This window comes from Scylla paramamosain, chromosome 12 (genome assembly GCF_035594125.1).
Source record: "Scylla paramamosain isolate STU-SP2022 chromosome 12, ASM3559412v1, whole genome shotgun sequence".
Lineage (NCBI taxonomy): Eukaryota > Metazoa > Arthropoda > Malacostraca > Decapoda > Portunidae > Scylla > Scylla paramamosain.
Window position 1 is genome coordinate 27,097,715 of NC_087162.1, and position 20,736 is coordinate 27,118,450.

General features: G+C 43.7%; 1 protein-coding gene across 2 annotated transcripts; it reads right to left on the reverse strand.

Annotated features, from left to right (window-relative positions):
• Positions 1-4,151: 4,151 nt before the first annotated feature.
• On the reverse strand, positions 4,152-20,664 carry LOC135106042 (GTP cyclohydrolase 1-like). Of its 2 annotated transcripts, none has more exons than XM_064014843.1 (7): positions 20,516-20,664; positions 20,043-20,220; positions 10,145-10,357; positions 7,617-7,782; positions 7,318-7,349; positions 6,136-6,220; positions 4,152-5,898 (listed from the first exon to the last, which is right to left on the reverse strand). In XM_064014843.1, exons 2-7 carry the CDS (start codon positions 20,209-20,211, stop codon positions 5,775-5,777), a joined length of 789 nt encoding a protein of 262 aa, XP_063870913.1. In that variant the 5' UTR covers positions 20,212-20,220; positions 20,516-20,664; the 3' UTR covers positions 4,152-5,774. The 2 variants fall into 2 exon arrangements, with proteins under 2 accessions (XP_063870913.1, XP_063870914.1); XM_064014844.1 differs by having other exon boundaries at positions 10,145-10,354; positions 20,516-20,661.
• Between the last annotated feature and the right edge of the window lie 72 nt (positions 20,665-20,736).

The window sequence follows — 20,736 nt, forward strand, 5'->3', positions numbered from 1 at the left end:
AACTAAGCACCTCGGTACAAAAGGAAATTATTAGTTTTTTGAGAAGGTTTATGGATGCACTGAAGGAAGACATGCGGGTGATGGCTGTACAGGAAGAAATAAAGCAGTAGACGGAGGCTCCTGTTCTCAAAAGTTTCGGTGCCTCACGATGGCTGCTTCGAGTAGATTCTAATGATTATTCGGATTTTCAAGTGTTTTAGTGATTCTTTTGATAGTTTAACAAAGATTCTGCACCACCATCATCACCATCACTATCATCATTATCATTACCGTCATCATCGTCGAAGAAGAAGAAAAAAGCAGACGAGCTCCTATTCTCAAAAACTTCAATGTTTCATGTTGATTACTTCGAACAAGCTCCAGTAGAAATGATCAAGCTTATCAAGAAACATTTTAATGATTCTAAAGATTGATTAACAAGGATTATGCATGACTGACAGGGAAATAAACGTACATGAGACTCCGTAACCATCGTTGTAGCCTTCGAAAACAGTCCCGATGAGAGGACACAGCGTTTCAAAATACAAGCCACAGGACAGACGAGCGTATCGCTGTGACGAACCTAACGAAACCACCCGAAAAAAGAATGAAAAATGGCTAATCTACAACATGACTCTCCCTTACGAAATACGTTTAGCTATATAAACCATTATTGCTTATGTAAATGTTTCGTTAATCTCCCACCTTCTCAACCCGCCACGTCCTGCATCGTCCTGTCTAATCTTGCCGCCAACAGCTACAACAAAGCCCGCCCCGCCACCCACAAGACAGACACGGGATCGCCCCCCTCCCATCCAGTTGCTTCTCTCCTCCAGACGTTAATGACACAAAAGCTACTCACTAAAGATGCCGACAAAGGTACTTAGAGCAGTGTGTGTGTGTGTGTGTGTGTGTGTGTGTGTGTGTGTGTGTGTGTGTGTGTGTGTGTCTGTGTGTGTACAACAACAACAACAACAACAATAATAAATTCCTTCATAAAATCCACCTACAAACAAGAGGAAGAAAAACTTGACATGTACACACACACACACACACACACACATACACACACACACCTTAGCAGTCACTATAAAGAGGACAAAACAATTCACATAACTAAAGTTTAAAGAGAAAGTTGTTAAGGAAATTTAAATAAAATAAAACTTTCCGAGCATTAAATTTACCACAGAAAGACTATGTAAATATCAATATACGACCATGAAAAAAAATAAAGATAATGATAATAGAAATAAAAGTAGTAATAATAGTAATAATAATAATATTAGGATGAAGAAGAAGAAGAAGAAGAAGAAGAAGAAGAAGAAGAAGAAGAAGAAGAAAAGAAGACAGCAAATAAGATATAAAAAAACAGACAGAAGAAAGAAAGAAAAAGAAAGAAAAAATCATTAATATCACTTTTTACAAAACCACTTACAAAAAAAAATAGAAAGAAAGAAAGACGAAGCAAAGAAAGAAAAACTGAGACTAAACAAGCTTAACCTAGTCCTGTTAAAACAGAATCAAGATACACACACACACACACACAGATGAGTGACCTGAGTTTCTATTCCATTGCACGATAGAATTAAAGAAAAAAATCATAACAAAGCAAACCAATTCCCAGGTTACATAATGCACAGGCTTGACCGGTAATGAAAACAAAGAGAACGACAATATAATTTGGCTCATGCAGTGAACCAGTTTTGTTGTTTTGCGAATGACTGAGGAAACATGGAAGGCTACTGGAGGAGGGAAGCACGACTGGGAGATAATGATGAGATTTAGAGAGCGTTTATTTAGCGATTTAGAGAGCGTAGGAATGGTTATGTGAGACACTTTTATGTTTCAATCGTATACTTCCGTAGCGTTTAAGGTGGAATGTAGCAGGAGGAACGTGTGTAACTGGATGTAGCAGTCAAAACAAGTTGGATCTGCATAGGTGATGTGTCAACCAAAACGCAACAGCGCGGTCTAAGCTCAGTTGCAGGAAAGAAGTAAGGAAGGAAAAGCATAAGAGGAAGGGAGTACTATAGGGGGTCATTGATGGAGATTAGAGACCGCTTGGATGGGAATGATTAAGGTTAGGTGCGGGAATAAGATCAGTTGAAGGAAGAAAGGAAAGGTCTCACAGGAAGGGAGTATGGCGGGGTTTGATGGGGTTTGGAGAACGTTTGGATGGGAATCATTAAAGGTTTGGAAAGCGATTAATCTCAGTATTTTTTTTTTTTTTTTTCAAGTGTGAGCGTCTTATCTCCACTACTCTATTATGATGCAATCGACGACAGCAGAGAAGCACGATAAACATTATCGAGGCAGAGGACAGCAAGACACGCCCGCCTTCCTCTGCCACACCATCCACACCATCCTCGCCCCGGCAGGGTGGGTTGACTATAGGCTCCTTCTCATCCTACTCCTTTAATTCTGTATTCTATAAAGTGCTTATGGTCGACAATAGCTAACTGTCATAGCTGACAGAATTTGTGACCGTCAATTTGTCAACTTTAAATTTCTGGAATTAAATAGGTTCTAGGCATTATTTTCTTGGATCTAAATTGTTTTGACCTCATATTACGACTTTTGGGGAAGTTAGACAGAATATCTAATAAAAAAAACATGATATATAGAATATTCAAGGCCGACAGCCCAACACACGCAGGCTGCGCAAAGCAAGATTTGTTTATGTTTAGGAAAACTGATCATATTGCTCTCATCAGTTACTTATAATAATACCTTATTGCCTCAAAAAGGACATTATTTACTGACAGTCACTAATATTTATTGTTATATTTATAATAAAAAAGCAGCTGGGGATTGTGTTATGGTACGTATGGCTATGTTGTCATGATTTTGACAGACTTCTGATGGTCATAAACAGTGTTATGACAGGATGAACCCTGTCATAGCATTTTATGATTGATAATAGTTATGTCTGAAATGCGCTATTTCGTTTCGTTATGACCGACGGTCTTAGCTAAGAGAATACGGGCTTTCTGGTCCCGAGTTTGATTCTGTCGGCCTCCTACTGTGTTCAGAGCCCTCGTGGCACACCGGGCTCAGATTTACTTAGGAAATAAATGTCCACTAGGAAAGTAGTACTGACGTCACTTAGCAAACTACAAGCCGTGTGCTGCCACCTGGTCCCCTCCCTCACCCCGACATACTATGGTCGTTAGCCTATTCCCCCTCGTGCTATTATGGAAATAACATCCCGTCACATTTCAGGCAGTATTTATCTATACTAACTAAGGACCGTTAGTTCGTTCACCTCTCCGCCACACGTTCGTCACTCTTTGCCGCTTCTGGTGTTTCCACCTCTCGCCACAACACAAACAAACAGCAGGCAAACTCCCTCACTTTTTCGGCACAAACTTACTTCGGCTCCCTCTGCGTGTTGGCAACGGTAATAGTAAAGAGGTCATAAGAACATTAATGCTTTTGTTTTGTAATGTGCAGTAACTGGCTAAGTGTGTGTGTGTGTGTGTGTGTGTGTGTGTGTGTGTGTGGCTGCATCTTAAGGGAGTGTAATGAAGGGAGAGGAGCCGAGACGACAAAAGGTTGAGAGGATGGAGGTAGAGCGGGGCGGAGTGGAGATTATAGTCAAGGTTTTGTGGGTACACCTACAAGGAAATAATAGTGAAAATTTTTAGAAGTGAAACAGCCAGCGGCCTCTGACTGAAACATTTGGTAAAGGAGACCATAATAACATGGAACAGGAGGTTTCTTTCATGGGAAACTGATGCATCTCTCTCTCCCTCTGTAGGCCTCCTAGTGGCTGGGCATGAGCACCAGCAGCACTGCACACACCAGCCACTGTCTCGCCGACAAAGCATGCCAGGTGTGTGTTACAACCGCCAGTAGTGTAAAAATCTATTGTCAAAGTTTTAATTTTCTCTCATTATGTTGCGCAGTTTAATGGAAAACAAGACACGCGATGACAGGCGCGATGGTGGTGCTGTGGCGCGGTGGTTGCCACACTGCTGCTCTTCAATGACCGAAACTGACGTGCAGGACAGAAGCAGCTGTGGCCTTCATCACAGCACTTCATAAACCTTACCTAATTCTCGAGTTACAGCAGTAGCACTTTAACGTCATTTCAGTTATCTTATCATATGAGAATCGCAGCCACCAGCCAGGCGTCAGGCGCAGGTTCACACGGCAAGCAAAACAACAAGTTAAGAAATACATTTATTTGATTAAACAAGTCATGAAACAATTGTTCCCAGGTCTCTTATTTAAAATTACGGTTACCTCTGAAACTAACAACCCTCTAACTCTACCTTGTGAGGTCGAAACGAAACACTTATTACTGTAGGCTGGCAATAGATACTCTATGATCAGGCACCTTCAGTGTTGCTCTGAGCCTCAGTCGAGCACGACGCGGGGCCTGCCGCTCCCCGCCTGAGCACGGCACAGCGTGGGCGGGGGGCGGCCGGGATGGCGGTCGGCTGAGGTAACACGTCAGAAAGACTCGTTGCATGTGAATGAGAAGCACAGTTGTACTCGTTTCGTGTTTCAGGGCGGAGGAACATCTGTGGCTCACCACACCTTTAGGTTTAATACTGATGAAACAATCCCCTGCAGCATCGTATTTGGACACCGCCTGCGTCTCGCCGCCAGGCAGGGGAGGGAAGACGACGCCGCGGGCCGCCACACACGCTGCCCAATCTCGCCGTCGGGGTGCAAGCAGCTTGAAGATTGATATGTTGTGTGTTGCCAGAGGTAGGCGGAGGCGCAGACTGGCCGGGAGGTGGGCGCCCCCGGGAAGCACTGAAGGAGGCGCCGCTTTGTGCCCTCACCTCGCCGGCCAGTGCTGCCACGCCTCCGCTGCAGTGATGATGCCGTCCATGGGACGGCAACGACACAGGGCAGGTCGTCTCTGTAAGGTTGTGAAGGAGTCTCGCAGCGCTGAGTCCTCAGCGTGCTGGCGTGGCCTCCCCTCCTGAGGCTCAGCACGAGCGGCGCGGGTGGGTCACTTCTTGACCTCGTCGCTCAGGCAATGACTCAACATTAGGAAGGTAGACTTGCTGGCGGGGCTGAGGTCATCTTTTTCTTTTCTTTTTCTTCTTTTTTTGCAGGATTGACACAAAGTGTGAAAGCCTTTATGCCTAAAAACAGTTAAATTAATGTAATCACACATATACACGTGACGTGTGTGTGTGTGTGTGTGTGTGTGTGTGTGTGTGTGTGTGTGTGTGTGTGTGTGTGTGTGTGTGTGTGTGTGTGTGTGTGTGTGTGTGTGTGTGTGTGTGTTTGTGAGCGCGCATGTACGTGTATGTGTGTGTGTGTGTGTGTGTGTGTGTGTGTGTGTGTGTGTGTGTGTGTGTGTGTGTGTGTGTGTGTGTGTGTGTGTGTGTGTGTGTGTGTGTTTGGGTGGGTGTATGCGTGCAAGCGTGCACGCGTGTAAGCTTGTGACAAGACTTGCAGGCGTCAAACAAAACTCTTCTTTTTAAGAATAGTTTTAAACAATTAAAAAAAAAAAGTTAATCAATTAACAAGAAAAGAAAACGGAAGGCGGAGGAGCCTCCCCCTAAAGGATGAGGCGAGGGCGGCGGGACGGGAGTCAGTCAGTGGCGCCTCGAGGGAATTCACACACTGGCCGCTAGCATGGATCTTTCTTGTTCTGTCCCCCGCGGCGCCACCGCCTCGTCGCGCCCTCCTCCTTCAGGCGGTGCCGTGGTCGTTACGCGGGTCTGTCCGGTGGTCTGGTCATCTCGGCTCCGTCTCTCGCGGCTCAGGGCGCTGGCCTGGTTCGCCCCGCCTACGCGAGAGCAGCCCCAAGAGACAGAGACGCGCCTCTACTTCACGAGGCTCAGGAATTCCTCGCGGGTCTTGGGGTCGTCCCGGAACACTCCCAGCATGGTGGAGGTGGTCGTCTTGGAGTTGATCTTCTGCACTCCACGCATAACCATGCACATGTGTCTGTGGGGCGTAGGGGCAGCAGAGAGAGAGAGAGAGAGAGAGAGAGAGAGAGAGAGAGAGAGAGAGAGAGAGAGAGAGAGAGAGAGAGAGAGAGAGAGAGAGAGAGAGAGAGAGAGAGAGAGAGAGAGAGAGAGAGAGAGAGAGAGAGAAGTTTTGATAATCACAGCATATTGCACAATCAGTATAATTATCAAACAAACACACACACGTACACACACAACGAGCGGCAATACTCACGTTCCCTCCACCACCACGCCTACGCCGGTGGGTTGAATGGCCTCCACCACGGCCAGGGCGATCTGCTTGGTGAGTCTCTCCTGGACTGTAATGAAGAACGCAACTGTCAAAACCCTCACCTTTATTCTCCTACTGACTGGCACGTTAACCCAATACCTCCCTGGGCTGATGTATTAATTCATTTCCCTTAACCGTCACATTTAAGTCAATTCTTCCCTTCACTCACATTTAACTCATTATCTCTCTGATGGCTGTCACATTTAGCTCAGTCCTATTGTGTTCCCATGCACTGATGACAAGGGAATCACGCCTCTCATCGCCTCCACATTTTCTCACACTCATTCACTATCTCGTGGCCGTATCGGGAGTACTCAAGTGTGTGTGTGTGTGTGTGTGTGTGTGTGTGTGTGTGTGTGTGTGTGTGTGTGTGTGTGTGTGTGTGTGTGTGTGTGTGTGTGTGTGTGTGTGTGTGTGTGTGTGTGTGTGTGTGTGTGTGTGTGTGTGTGTGTGTGTGTGTGTGTGTGTGTCCTCTCCCCTCCCCTCAATACACGCCTCTTTAACGAATATAAATCTAAAACTTTAATCTCCTTTAATTTCTGATCCCTTGTCAGAACTGCACAGCCTGTGACCATATTCTTACACTTCTGCGCCGCAACTCCATTGCATTTAACAGGCTCTAGTTGAAGTTACACTGGTTTCTAAGAGTGTTTATACGATTCTAGGGACAGATTCACAAGATTTTTACGTTATTAGCAGGAGAAACACTTTTAAGAACCCGGCTAGTCACTTTTGTGGCCTTTGAAAATAGTCGTGGTGAGAGCAAAGCGTGTCTGAATACAGGCCATAGTCTAGATGAGGTCTGATCAATGCCAAACATAACTAGCATTACTTCGGGAACTAGAGGGACTGCCATGCGTGGACCTGACGATTTTTTTGCAGCTTCTACGATTCATGTTCTTATGTTCTCACACGAGCCTTGCTTCTCCACAAAGGCATTAACTTACATTTCAGGATTCTAGGAGACAAATAAAAAGAAATACAAAAGATCTCATTGTAATATGCACATTAATACCTGCTTACGTGGTCACTGAGGACAAAAGTCATACTTCAAGATCTGGGAGGCAAGTGACAATAGCGGCATTATATGAGACTAACAACAATACAAACACTAGGCCACTGTACCTTGGAGTCGTCGGCTGAACACCTCCACGATCCTGCAGGAGAAAGGATTGGTTAGTGATGACCTGCGCTGGAGGAACATGTGGAGGAAAAGTGTCAGTAATACTTTGCGGTGTAAGTAGGAAGTTTTTGGGCTTGGGAGGTGTGGGAGGTGAGGAAGTTAGACAACGTGGAAGAAAACGGAATTTGGCTACCGGTTTTGGCTACTGGTCTAAGTTACGGATCTTGCCCATGAGTCTTGCAGGTCTGGGCTACTGGTCTTTGCTAGAGTGCTACGGATTTACAGGTCTTGGCTGCATTACCTAGCGACTTTGGAGAGGCCGAGCACCTTCTTGTTGGGGAGGTAGCCGACGGAGACCTTGCCCCAGAAGGGAACAAGGTGGTGCTCGCAGACGGAGAACATCTCGATATCCTTGACGATCACCAGGTCATCGTGGTCCTCGTTAAACACGGCGTCGTTCATCACGTCTGTCGATGAGGTCAAGAAAGAAGAAGAGAAAGTGAAGAGCACATCTGTAAACACTGGAAAACACGAGACTCCACCAGGAAATGTTGGAGGGGGGCTGCTGTGTGTGTGTGTGTGTGTGTGTGTGTGTGTGTGTGTGTGTGTGTGTGTGTGTGTGTGTGTGTGTGTGTGTGTGTGTGTGTGTGTGTGTGTGTGTGTGTGTGTGTGTGTGTGTGTGTGTGTGTGTGTGTGTGTGTGTGTGTGTGTGTGCACTTGGTATTAAGAAGCCAGCTAAGAATGACTGCAGGAATCGATCTAATTCCTCACAAGACTGAAGTTACTCCAAGCGTAAAACAAAAGAAAAATTCCAAAATATCATAAATGGAAAAAAAATAAAAATAAAAGGACAATTAACTTATCGAAGACAGCAAATTCAACAAGTTCAGACACACACATAACCAAACAAATAACCAACCTTTAAATTATATCATGCAACCAAACACAATAATATTACACTCACCACAACCATCTGAGTCACCACAAACAGAACAGACACTGAAAGATTTAAACTACTCTATCACTCCATTTTCTATCAGCCATGTTTCGTAATGATACTCAAACGTGCACTACACTGAATACGTTTAAAGAGATGACCAGGGAAAGATTCAACACCCCACCATCTGACTCTCAATGTACAGTCCTGGTTAAGTCGGGTAAAATGACATACTTTCCCCGAGTCTTAAACGTTCTTTTGAATCTTACACTCTGATCAGCTGACAGTCTCCTCCCTAGTTCTGATAATATGGAGATCAGAGGATTTAAGATTGAAGGATAAACATTAATTAAACTTTGTGCCAGAGAGTGTGATGGATTAGTCAACATCTAAGACTGTACCAATTTTCTATCCTAAAGGAGTATTAAGAAATTTATGATTACTTTCTTCATGAGTGTAAGATCAAAGGATGTTTAAGATTGAAGGATAAACATCAAGTACAGTGGCAGAAAGTGTGATGGATTACTCAGCTTCTAAGACTGTACCACTTTTTTTTTTTTTTCTTTATTCTAACGAAGCCTCAAGTGATTTACGATTATCATTTTTTTTCATGAGTCCCGATCAAAGGATTTTAGATGAAAGGATGAACATTACGAGGCAGGAAGTTAGATGGATTACTCAGCTTGTAAGACTGTACCACATTTTCTATTTTAACGAAATCTCAAGAAGGTTACGACTAATTTCCTCATGATGGCGCAGCGTGAAGTTTACAGTGGTGGTGTCAGGAAGAGACCGTGATGTGAAGATACTAAGGAGGAATTACATATATGTGTGTGTGTGTGTGTGTGTGTGTGTGTGTGTGTGTGTGTGTGTGTGTGTGTGTGTGTGTGTGTGTGTGTGTGTGTGTGTGTGTGTGTGTGTGTGTTTCCTCCAAGTGAGGCATGGAAGGAAAAGATTAATGTATAACAGAAGAGCCTCTGTATATGACAATGCTGATACCAACATGAAGAAAAAATATGTACACAACAGGGATTTATGAATCTACATTAAGAAGAAGAAGACGAAGAAGAAGAAGAAGAAGAAGAAACTACGCAGATAAACAAATAAAATACAAACAACATACAACACACGTGGGGAACATAAATACACATAGAGAAGACACAGAAGAGGACAAACAGCAGGAAAGCCAGACAGCGAGGAGGGATACGTCAGGGAGTGTCGTTACAAAAGCAGCACTCCCGAACATCAACCCAACTCAACTCACGAAACACACCAGCATCTTTCAACGCCTTTCTCACCCTCAACCATGAAAACACCAGCAACTTTAAGCCTCTCTCACCATCAGCCAAGAAAACATCAGCAATTTTACGTCTTCAACCAAGAAACACCAGCAACTTTAAGCCTCTCTGTCCCTCAACCAAGAAAACATTAGTGACTTTAAGCCTCTCTCATCTTCAACCAAGAAACACCAGCAATTTTAAGCCTCTCTCATTCTCAACCAAGAAGCACCAGCAATTTTAAGCCCTCTCATCCTCAACCAAGAAACACCAGCAACTTTAAGCCTCTCTCATTCTCAACCAAGAAGCACCAGCAATTTTAAGCCTCTCTCATTCTCAACCAAGAAGCACCAGCAATTTTAAGCCTCTCTCATCCTCAACCAAGAAACACCAGCAACTTTAAGCCTCTCTCATTCTCAACCAAGAAACACCAGCAACTTTAAGCCTCTCTCATCCTCAACCAAGAAAAAGCCAGCAACTTTAAGCCTCTCTCATCCTCAACCAGGAAAAAGCCAGCAACTTTCAACATCCCTCTTTGTCTCAAACGGTCTCGAACAACACGTAAGACACAGAGACACAGGAGAACACCACCAGTACATAACTTTCAACCCTCACCTTCAATGGTCTGGTCGTATCCCTTGGTGAAGAAGAGCATGGCCTTGGCAGCTCTCATGGGTGTCTTCAGCAGGCCTTCGCGCTCTGTGTCCTCGCCCAAGTTCTTCAGGAGGGAACGGTAACTAGAGGCCAATTCGGGCAGCATCTCTTCCCTGGTGGGCGGCTTGTGGTCCAGCTCCATGTCAAAGTGGAAGGGGCACTTCTCATGGCCTGCTTTGTAGTGGCGATGGTGGTGGTGGTGGGGATGGTGGAGTATAGAGGTGAGATCAGGAAAAGTTTGGGAGTGTTGAGTGTTGCGTGGAAGGGGGGGGGGAGAGAGAGAGAGAGAGAGAGAGAGAGAGAGAGAGAGAGAGAGAGAGAGAGAGAGAGAGAGAGAGAGAGAGAGAGAGAGAGAGAGAGAGAGAGAGAGAGAGAGAGAGAGAGAGAGAGAGAGAGAGAGAAGCACAGGAGAAAAAGGAAAAAAGGAACAGAGTAAACAGAACAGGAGAGAAGAAAAGCAGAACAACAGGAAAAGAAGAAAAGAAGCAAATTGCAAATGGGATTAGTATGGAGGAAAAGAACAAGAAGAGGACGAGGGACGAGACGAGGGACAGGACGAGGACAAGAGAAAAGGACAAGACGAAGACAGGACAAAGTTACGAAGAAAGGAGGAACACAGGACGAGGACAGGACAAGGAACGAGGACAAGGAACGAGGACAAGGGACGAGGACAAAGAGTAAAAAAAAGCTACATCAATACAAAGCAGTAACAATATATAAAAGTGTATATACATATCACACAATGCAGAACACACAGGTGGTGATGGTGGTGGTGGTGTGATGGTGGTGATGTGGTGTGGTGCGGTGGTGTGGTGTGGTGGTGGTGTGGTGTGGTGGTGATGGTGGTGTAGGATCGTCTGGAAGCTGCTTTAATGAAACTTCCGTGTGTGTGTGTGTGTGTGTGTGTGTGTGTGTGTGTGTGTGTGTGTGTGTGTGTGTGTGTGTGTGTGTGTGTGTGTGTGTGTGTGTGTGTGTGTGTGTGTGTGTGTACCTTCTTGCCACATCATCAATACGTGTTCCTTATGTACATAATTATGCAGTGATAAAGATTACACACACATGTACACACAGAAGAAGTTTTCACTCAGACATCATGGTCAGCCTTTTCCAGAAATATGACAAACGGAAAAAGAAGAAAAAAAAAAAAAACTCGGAATAAGAATGTAGGATAAATGAGTAAGAACCTTTTGATCCTTCGCGTGCTAAGAGAATGTTCTTGAGGCCTGGCGGGACCCACCACACCAGGCACTCCCACCGCTCACACCCGCCACACGCCCACAAGTCCGCCCCATGCAGGTCAACTGGCAGATTTCAGACCGTGGTAAATCTTCACTCGTCATTTGTATTACTCTTGCTGTACTGATTTGTTTACGTGTGTATATTGATTTTTTTTTAAAGCTGTTAGGTGGTTGGTTAGTAAAGAAGGAAGAGGAGGTAGATGAGAGAAGGAAGAAGAGGAGGAGGAGATGACGGTGGAGGTGCAGGAGGAAGGAGGAGGAGAAGAAGAAGAAGAAGAAGAAGAAGAAGAAGAAGAAGAAGAAGAAGAAGAAGAAGAAGAAGAAGAAGAAGAAGAAGAAAGAAAGAAAGAAAGAAAGAAAGAAAGAAAGGAAGAAAATAAAAAAAAGGCAAAACACTTATCTGTTTCTCCCTTCTCCATTCCCACCTCACCAAAAAAAAAGTTGAGTAGGAAAGTTACAAACAAAAGGCCAACTTAGTTCCTTAGACGTCCTGGTGGGTCCTCCTACTCCCCTTACTCGAGACCCTTGCCGAGGATACAAGACCCAATCACCTAACAATGCATCATTCTTTAACCATTACTTGTTAATTGAGTCGTTATTCCTCGTTATCCTACACTCAACTTATGTAATACAGTGTTTTACTTTGAATATCGTGAGTGTTCTGTAAGACTGTCCACCTTACTAATGCAAGAGTTCATCGGCAGTGTTTTCGGTCTTTCATCTTTTTCGCTGGTAACCTTTGGAACTCACTGCCTGGGACTCCCTCTCCTCTCCCTCTTCCCCTTGGCTTATTTCCATAACAAGAAGTAAAAAAAAAAAAAAAAAAAGAGAGGGGGTAGTTTTCTAAAGATCTCTCCCTCTCTCACTTCCATTTTCATCTTTTAACACGTAGAAAATAGAAAAAAAAATAGGGCTTTCAAAATGGCCCTTCATCCAATCTCTTTTTTCACCCTCTTAGCAATCTCTTCGACACGTGAAAAATAAATAAATAAAAGGAGAGGTTTTCAAAATAGACTCTTTCCTTCTCGCTATTTTCTCTCTTACCAGTTTCTGTAACACGTAAAAAAAGAAAACAAGGGAAGTTTTTCAAGAGACCCCCTGTCCATTTTCCCCTTCATCGGCCCCTTGAAGAAGTGAAAGAGCGAAGTTCAAAAAATCTTTCCCACTCTCCCTTTCCCTTTCTTCCTCTTAGCATCCTCTTTAACACATAAAAAATAAGAAATAACGTAGTTTTCAATATATCTCACAAGACAACGACCTGCCAGCCTACTCGAGTCCTGAGCAAAGGCAAAAAATACAGGTTTTCAAATCAGCCATCTCTCTCTCTCTCTCTCTCTCTCTCTCTCTCTCTCTCTCTCTCTCTCTCTCTCTCTCTCTCTCTCTCTCTCTCTCTCTCTCTCTCTCTCTCTCTCTCTCTCTCTCTTTCTTAGCAGTCCCTTCAACACGTAAAAAAGGTAAGCGGGGTTTTTTACTTTCCCCACAAGACAACGGCCCCGCCAGTCTACGTAAGTCAAGAGCGCAGGTAACACACACGCATTCTTGCACCAGGTGGGAACAAATGTGCTGCTATCCCGTGGCCTCGCAGCGCGTGACCCAGCTGTGCTTTGAAGGACAAGTGAATGGGTTTTTATTAGTGTGTGTGTGTGTGTGTGTGTGTGTGTGTGTGTGTGTGTGTGTGTCTGTGTGTGTGTGTGTGTGTGTGTGTGTGTGTGTGTGTGTGTAGGTGCCACTTCATGTACACACACACACACACACACACACACACACACACACACACACACACACACACACACACTACGCGTATTCATAACTACTACACTACTACTACTACTACTACTACTACTACTACTACTACTACAACCGTTACAGTCAAGAAGAAGAAGAAGAAGAAGAAGAAGAAGAAGAAGAAGAAGAAGAATAAAAAAATGAAGGTGTTATGTCACAAACGTTACATAAATTCGTGATTCACAGAGGCACGTGCTCACTAAACTCCTGCATTAAAAAGTCTGAAAGAAAATAATAATACTAGTAACAAGTGAAGAAGAAAGAAGATTAGAGAAGGAAACTAAAAAAAAAAAGGGAGAAAAGAAGAAGCATTGACCTGAGAACCGATTCAAATTACCAGAAGAAGAAAGAATGAAGAAGAAGAAGAAGAAGAAGAAGAAGAAGAAAGAAAAAGAAGTAAAGGAAAGATGCAGTAATAAACATAAACACATTAATACGTCGACTTCGCTTCTTTTCTTCTAAATTCTCTCACAAGAAAATAAAGAAAAAAATAAATAAACAAACAAACAAACAGACGAAGGAAATAAAAAAGAAATAAAGAAAAGTGAGAAAGAAAAAAACGCATCGACATTTAATTTCATGAACTGATATCATTGACACACCGGCTGAGAGAGAGAGAGAGAGAGAGAGAGAGAGAGAGAGAGAGAGAGAGAGAGAGAGAGAGAGAGAGAGAGAGAGAGAGAGAGAGAGAGAGAGAGAGAGAGAGAGAGAGACGTGGGTAAGAAAACATATCTTAAAAACTTTCTATTTGTGGTCTTCGATTGGAGAGAGAGAGAGAGAGAGAGAGAGAGAGAGAGAGAGAGAGAGAGAGAGAGAGAGAGAGAGAGAGAGAGAGAGAGAGAGAGAGAGAGAGAGACTGCGATCTTCAACTACTGGGTCGTTTTCTTCCTCCGTTTTCTATGAAGGAACAACGAAATTCAAAGGAGGCTCATTTTTACTCTAACCAAAACATACAAATAAACAAAAAATAATGAATAAATAGCTGAAAATACAAACCTAACATTTATGAGTAAAAAAACAAACATCTTATCTCCTCAATGAATAAATATGCAGACTTTAATATATTTCTTTTTTTTTTTCATTTCTGCAGTTTTTACGTCATCTACTGCGAGTTTCTCCAATATTTTCACTCGCAAAGATAAATCATAAAATTACTTCAAGGTGCCTAGGATCAAATTTATGATACGCTCTACAAATGAGCATGAGAATATATATAATACTTTTTTTCCCATTTTCTTTTTTTATTTCTTTATTTTCTTTTATCTATTCATTTACTTTATTACTTTTTTCTTCTTTTTCTACTTCTTTTCATTTTTTATGTGCTCTACGTGTCAAGGAGACTGTCAAAAGTTACAAAAAAAAAAAAGAGAGAAAAGATGAAAAAAAAAAAAAAAAAAAAAAAAAACGAACCATTCAATTCCTTAAATGTCAATGTCTGTACCTGAGCTGCTTATATAACTACCCTTCCTCATCATGTCCTCTGCAAAACCTGAAGACACGCGTACGTACCCGCCGCCACATGTTGCTACACAAGGTCATGCACCACCATCACCATCACCACCACCACCACCACCACCATCAGCAGCAGCAGCAGCAACAATAACAATTTAGATCTTACTCCAAGGATCTTTTATGTATCACTTGTTGTATCCCTTATGTCGCTTGAATATCACTATGAAATTAAGAATTCAACAGATTAAACCCTTTGACTGAGCTATGCAACAATTCACAATATTAAAAGGAATGTATGAAATGTTTATAAGCATCTGCAAGAAAGAAGGGAATGAAAAAAGAGTAGATTTTACAATTCCCATCCTGAATAATGTTGGAGATGATTGAATGATAAGAAATGTCCCGGAATGTCTAGTGGTTTATGAAAGGTACACTAAACAGCTGTGAAAGGGTTAAGCCAACACTCTCCTTGGATTCTGCTTGAAGTAAATGGACACAAGTGAACAGAAGGAACCGCCTCTATCGCACAGATAAGTAATAAATACCTTGATATTGATGAGTCGTTTTCCTTTCAATTTTATCAATATTAATCCATCAGACTTATCATTATTTTATTTTTTTGTATTCTGTCATCCTTTTATCCTGTGATGTGTTTATCCTTTAATTCTATGATGTTTTTATTTCATTATTCTTTTATCCTTTTATTCAATCGTCCCTCTTATCTTTCTATCCTGTCATCTTTATATATTGGCATATTTTTTTTCTTTTTTTATCCTAATTCTATCACTCTTTCACCCTGTCCTTGTTCATTCTTTTATCCAGTTACTCTTTCATCTTTCCATATTATTATCCTATCGCTTTTTCAGCCTATCATGTTGTTTATCCTGTCTCCATTTATCTTTTTTGTTCCACCACTCTTTCATCCCATCAAGGTCTTATCCATCAGTTCCACCACCTCATTCATTATTTCATCCTTTTATCTCATTATTCATCCTGTCACATTCTCAAGCACCATTTCCACCACTTCTTTATCTAATCACCCCTTTATCCTTCTATCGCATCACCTCATCCACCTGTCGTCACCTTATCACCATCTCACATTATTATTATTATTATTAAACATAACGGAGAAGGCAGAGTGGGACGAGCGCAAGCGCTATAAGTTGCCAGATGACAACCCCCACCCACCTTGACCGTAGAAAGAAGAAAGGAAAAGCAATTAGCACAATAGTAGGATGAAATCAGAGCAGGAGGAGAAAATAAGTTAAACAATTATAAAGAACGCCTCAACGAACTGAGAATTATTAAAACTCACAAAAAAATTCAACAAAAAAAATCAACAATTCTGACTTATTTAATATATGTCAGACAACACGAGTAAATGACACGAGTAAATGACACGAGTAAATCACATCATAATGACAGACCTCACTCCTTATCGCAAAGGAGGTAAGTGCATGCTTTTAACTTTCCAGATATGCTATTGGTACGTGGAGGAGAGAGAGGGAGAGGAGGGAAGGTGATGCTGTCTGGCCTGACCTGGGGCACATGAGAGAGAGATAATTGGAGTTCCCATGAATATTTTTTCCCACTGGTGATGCATTATTTTTGTTAAACTATCATTGGAATCATGAAAACAAACCTGGAAACTCTTATACCTTCCACTAAAGCTTGTTAAACGATGCAGAGTGTGTTTAAACTACTACCAGAATCATGAAAACACTCTTGAATATCCACTAACTTCCACTTGAAACCGTGAAAAAAACACCCTTGAAAACCCACAGTACCTTCCACTACAACATGTGCGCAGATATAGAGATGCGAGGACGAAACTTTTAGAGTCCTTGGGAGGTACAGACTGAGAAAGAGAGAAGATACAGGAAAGAGCGACCGTCACACCTCTTCGCCTTTTCGTCCTCAAAGTGACGCCAGATCTTCCTGTGTCGTGAGGCTTAAATGGATATCTAGCTTTGGGGGGGAGGAAAACGGGAAGGCAGAAAGAAAGAAAAGAATAGAGAAGGGAAAGGAAAAAAAAAGGAGGAAGCGTTAGGAGAGATAAACTTTCTCCTTCCTTCCCTCCTTCCTTCTTTCCTCTGACGTGTGAGTTCTTCAAGGGTGATGAGAGAGAGAGAGAGAGAGAGAGAGAGAGAGAGAGAGAGAGAGAGAGAGAGAGAGAGAGAGAGAGAGAGAGAGAGGAGAGAGAGAGAGAGAGAGAGAGAGAGAGAGAGAGGGGGGGGGGGCAAAAAACAAGTTACGTAATAGAAGTAGAGTGAAGGAGGAGGAGGAGGAGGAGGAGGAGGAGGAGGAGGAGGAGGAGGAGGAGGAGGAGGAGGAGGAGGAAGGGAAGGAAAACAGGTAGTGGTGGTTTCGTAAAAAGTAAGAATGATGGAAAAAAAGAAAGAAAGAAAGATAAAAAAGAAATAAGGAAGGAAAAAAAGGAAAAAGAAAAACAAAAGAACACAAAAAAGGTAAACAAGAATACACAAGAAGAAGAAGAAGAAGAAGAAGAAAAAGAAGAAGAAGAAGAAGAAAAATTAGGCAGCAGGCTTAGACAAACATAAAGACAGTATAAGCACCATGACCAATCACATTCCAAGACTAATTCGTATTGTCTTTGCAACGCTAAAACACACACACACACACACACACACACACACACACACACACACACACACACACACACACACACACACACACACACACACACACACATACATACACACACGCGCGCGCGCGCGCACGCTGATGCCGAGAATGTGATGTCAGTAATACGTAAAGAGAGAGAGAGAGAGAGAGAGAGAGAGAGAGAGAGAGAGAGAGAGAGAGAGAGAGAGGAGAGAGAGAGAGAGAGGAGAGAGAGAGAGAGAGAGAATAAATAAGAGTACAGTGAACAATGATGTGGCTAGTAAATGTGGCTAGTAGTAGTAGTAGTAGTAGTAGTAGTAATAATAGTAGTAGTAGTAGTAGCAGTGGTGGTGGTGGTGGTGGTGGTGGTGGTGGTGGAGAGGTGAGGAGGAAAGAAACTTGAAAACAGATTTTTAATGCACCACCACCACCACCACCACCACCACCACCACCACCACCAGAACCAGACTACCTTGATCTCCATGACTCTATGTGCGCGTCTCTCTCTCTCTCTCTCTCTCTCTCTCTCTCTCTCTCTCTCTCTCTCTCTCTCTCTCTCTCTCGTGCGTGGATGGTGAGAGTGTGCGGGAGTGTGCGCGCCCTCACAGCCTCCTTTTCTTGAGTTATACAATTCTTTCCTATCGATCATCCACCCACGCCCCCGCACACGGGCACACACACACACACACACACACACACACACACACACACACACACACACACACACACACACACACACAGAACCAATTTTACAGCAGAGAGAGAGAGAGAGAGAGAGAGAGAGAGAGAGAGAGGAGAGAGAGAGAGAGAGAGAGAGAGAGAGAGAGAGAGAAAGAGAACAAAAGACAAAGTCCATTCAGGAGAAAAAGAAAAAATGACAACAATTTTCTTTTTAATTTCCTGATTTTTTCATTCCCAAGTACTTTAAATTAAATCTTGAAAAAAAAAATAAAAGAAAAGAGAAAAGAAAAACGGAAAAAAAGAAGAAAAAAAATAATGTTTCCCCACCAAAAAGCTACACACACACACACACACACACACACACACACACACACACACACGCACGCACACACGCGCGATCCAGAGCAAATGATGAAACAAAGGCCTGAGAGAGAGAGAGAGAGAGAGAGAGAGAGAGAGAGAGAGAGAGAGAGAGAGAGAGAGAGAGAGAGAGAGAGAGAGTTGACAAAAAAAAATATCTGATAATTATTTAACCTTTAAGATACGATACAATTGCATTACTGTTTGCTGACGTGTGCAGTTCTTTTTCCTTTTTACTTAGGGGAAGACAAAGCACAGTACTCTTTGCTTGAGTCTGTTAGTATTTGTTATTATTTTGGTGGGATTTCGTGGCCATTACCCTATCGTGGAGTGTGGCTGATAAAGAGCGTGAGATTTGAAGTGGTTAAGTGCTCTCTCTCTCTCTCTCTCTCTCTCTCTCTCTCTCTCTCTCTCTCTCTCTCTCTCTCTCTCTCTCTCTCTCTCTCTGTTCATTTTCTTCATGACGTTTTTGTTCGTTTCCTTTTCTTTTTATAATTTTTCCTATCTTGAAGTTCTCTCTCTCTCTCTCTCTCTCTCTCTCTCTCTCTCTCTCTCTCTCTCTCTCTCTCTCTCTCTCTCTCTCTCTCTCTCTCTCTCTCTCTCTCTCTCTCAGGCCTTCCAGCAATGCAATTCCAGTCATTCCCTGAGGCTGAGGTTTGCTCGCTGCCTGGCTGAAAATGACACACACACACACACACACACACACACACACACACACACACACACACACACACACGAGTGATATAAGTGTTTTGATGGTGGTGGTGGTGGTGGCGGTGTCTTATCTTTCCCAGTCACAAACAAAGGAATACATTACCACCACTCTCACCAACTTCACTAATACACCGTGCATTTTTTAATTCTCTCTCTCTCTCTCTCTCTCTCTCTCTCTCTCTCTCTCTCTCTCTCTCTCTCTCTCTCTCTCTCTCTCTCTCTTTCTCTTGCACTCTCCAGATTAAAAACTAAAAAGAAACCAGCTTCGTCGCTTTCCCCGTGTGCGAAATTTAAGGTCTCTGGAAAGTGGAGGTGCAAAGTTTAGTATCGAAATGTGCCAGTGGGTCGCCACAGCCCTGCAAGGCCCCAGGACTGTATTCTGTAACACTTCTATGCCACACCTACACCACTACATTCCAAAGCCTCTAACTGAGGTTACACGGGTTTTTAAAGTTTTTTTTTTTTTAATGGTTCTATTGATAGATTAACAAGATTTTTACATTATTAACAGGGAAATACTCTTGAAAACCGAGAAAGTTGTATCTGTGCCCTTGGAAAATAGTCGTGGTGAGAGAGCTAAGTGTTTTAGAATGCGGGCCATAGTGTTCTTCCTGCCTTAACAATTCTCCTTTCCCTCATCTTTCCCTCATCAACCCAAGCCACGTAACTATCAGGTAAAAGTTAATCTCAGGCGCCTGGAAGGATGACACTGCTTCCCCAATCAAGCCGAGATCTATTTTTAGAAAGGAGGGAGAACACACACACACACACACACACACACACACACACACACACACACACACACACACACACACACACACACACACACACACACACACACACGAAGGAACTGTGTCATAAGGGTGTAGGATACTGGAATACCTTGGCTCAGTGTAGAGGAGCCGATGGAGAAAAACGGAAATGGGGAGCGTGGCGGGAGAGCGCGTGTGCGTGTGCGTGTGTGTGTGTGTACAGAGCAACAGGTCACGGAGGGAAGGACTCACCAGTGGAAGACGAGGACCTCCTTTCCCTGCGGTGGAGGAGCTGGCCCTTGATGTCCTCGATGCCGTTCTCGTGGTGCTGGTGCTGCACGTCGTTGGCGGGCGCGATGCCGCCACACTTGCACGCCTTGAGGGAGGGTGCCGGGGAGGTGACTCCGTTTCGGATAGACATGGTGGCGGCCTGTGGAGGGGCGGGGAGAAGGAGACGAGGGTGAGAAGGGGCGTCCGTCCGGTGAGGAAAGAGAGAGGAGGTGGACTGAGGGGCCTGACACACAGAGAGAGAGGGAGGGCGAGTGGAGGCATAAGAGCAGGGGAGGGAAATCAATACATCTTCTCGCGGAGGGAACACGCTATTATGGGGCGGGGAGGGGAGGGAGAGTGTATGTGTGTGGGCGCCACTAGCCTCCCACTCTTTCCCGAGGCCTCCTCTCCTGGCGCAGCCACGGCAGGAAATGTGCCTTCACTCCTCTACTCACCGTGTGCACTGACTGGGACTGCAGGGCGAGACTGCTGGTCTGGGCTGTCTGCGCGGCTTAAGTAGTCAGCAGTGGCCCCGCAGGTGGAGGTTCGTGGGGAGTTATCAGCTAGTCATATTGCGGCCAAGAGATTCGCTGAGTGATACGTGACAACAGTGACTACAACACTCGTGGCTGTAGGAGTGGCCGCCTGATGAATGGTGTCATTATCTCCAGCACGT

Bases quoted from the DNA above. Each gene is read 5' to 3' on its own strand.
- LOC135106042 (XM_064014843.1), bottom strand. From the start codon at position 20,211: ATGTCTATCCGAAACGGAGTCACCTCCCCGGCACCCTCCCTCAAGGCG. The intron at 10,358-20,042 runs GTGAGTCCTTCC...GCCACTACAAAG, and splicing joins GAGGTCCTCGTCTTCCACTG to CAGGCCATGAGAAGTGCCCC. The intron at 6,221-7,317 runs GTACAGTGGCCT...TCTTCATTACAG, and splicing joins GTTCAGCCGACGACTCCAAG to TCCAGGAGAGACTCACCAAG.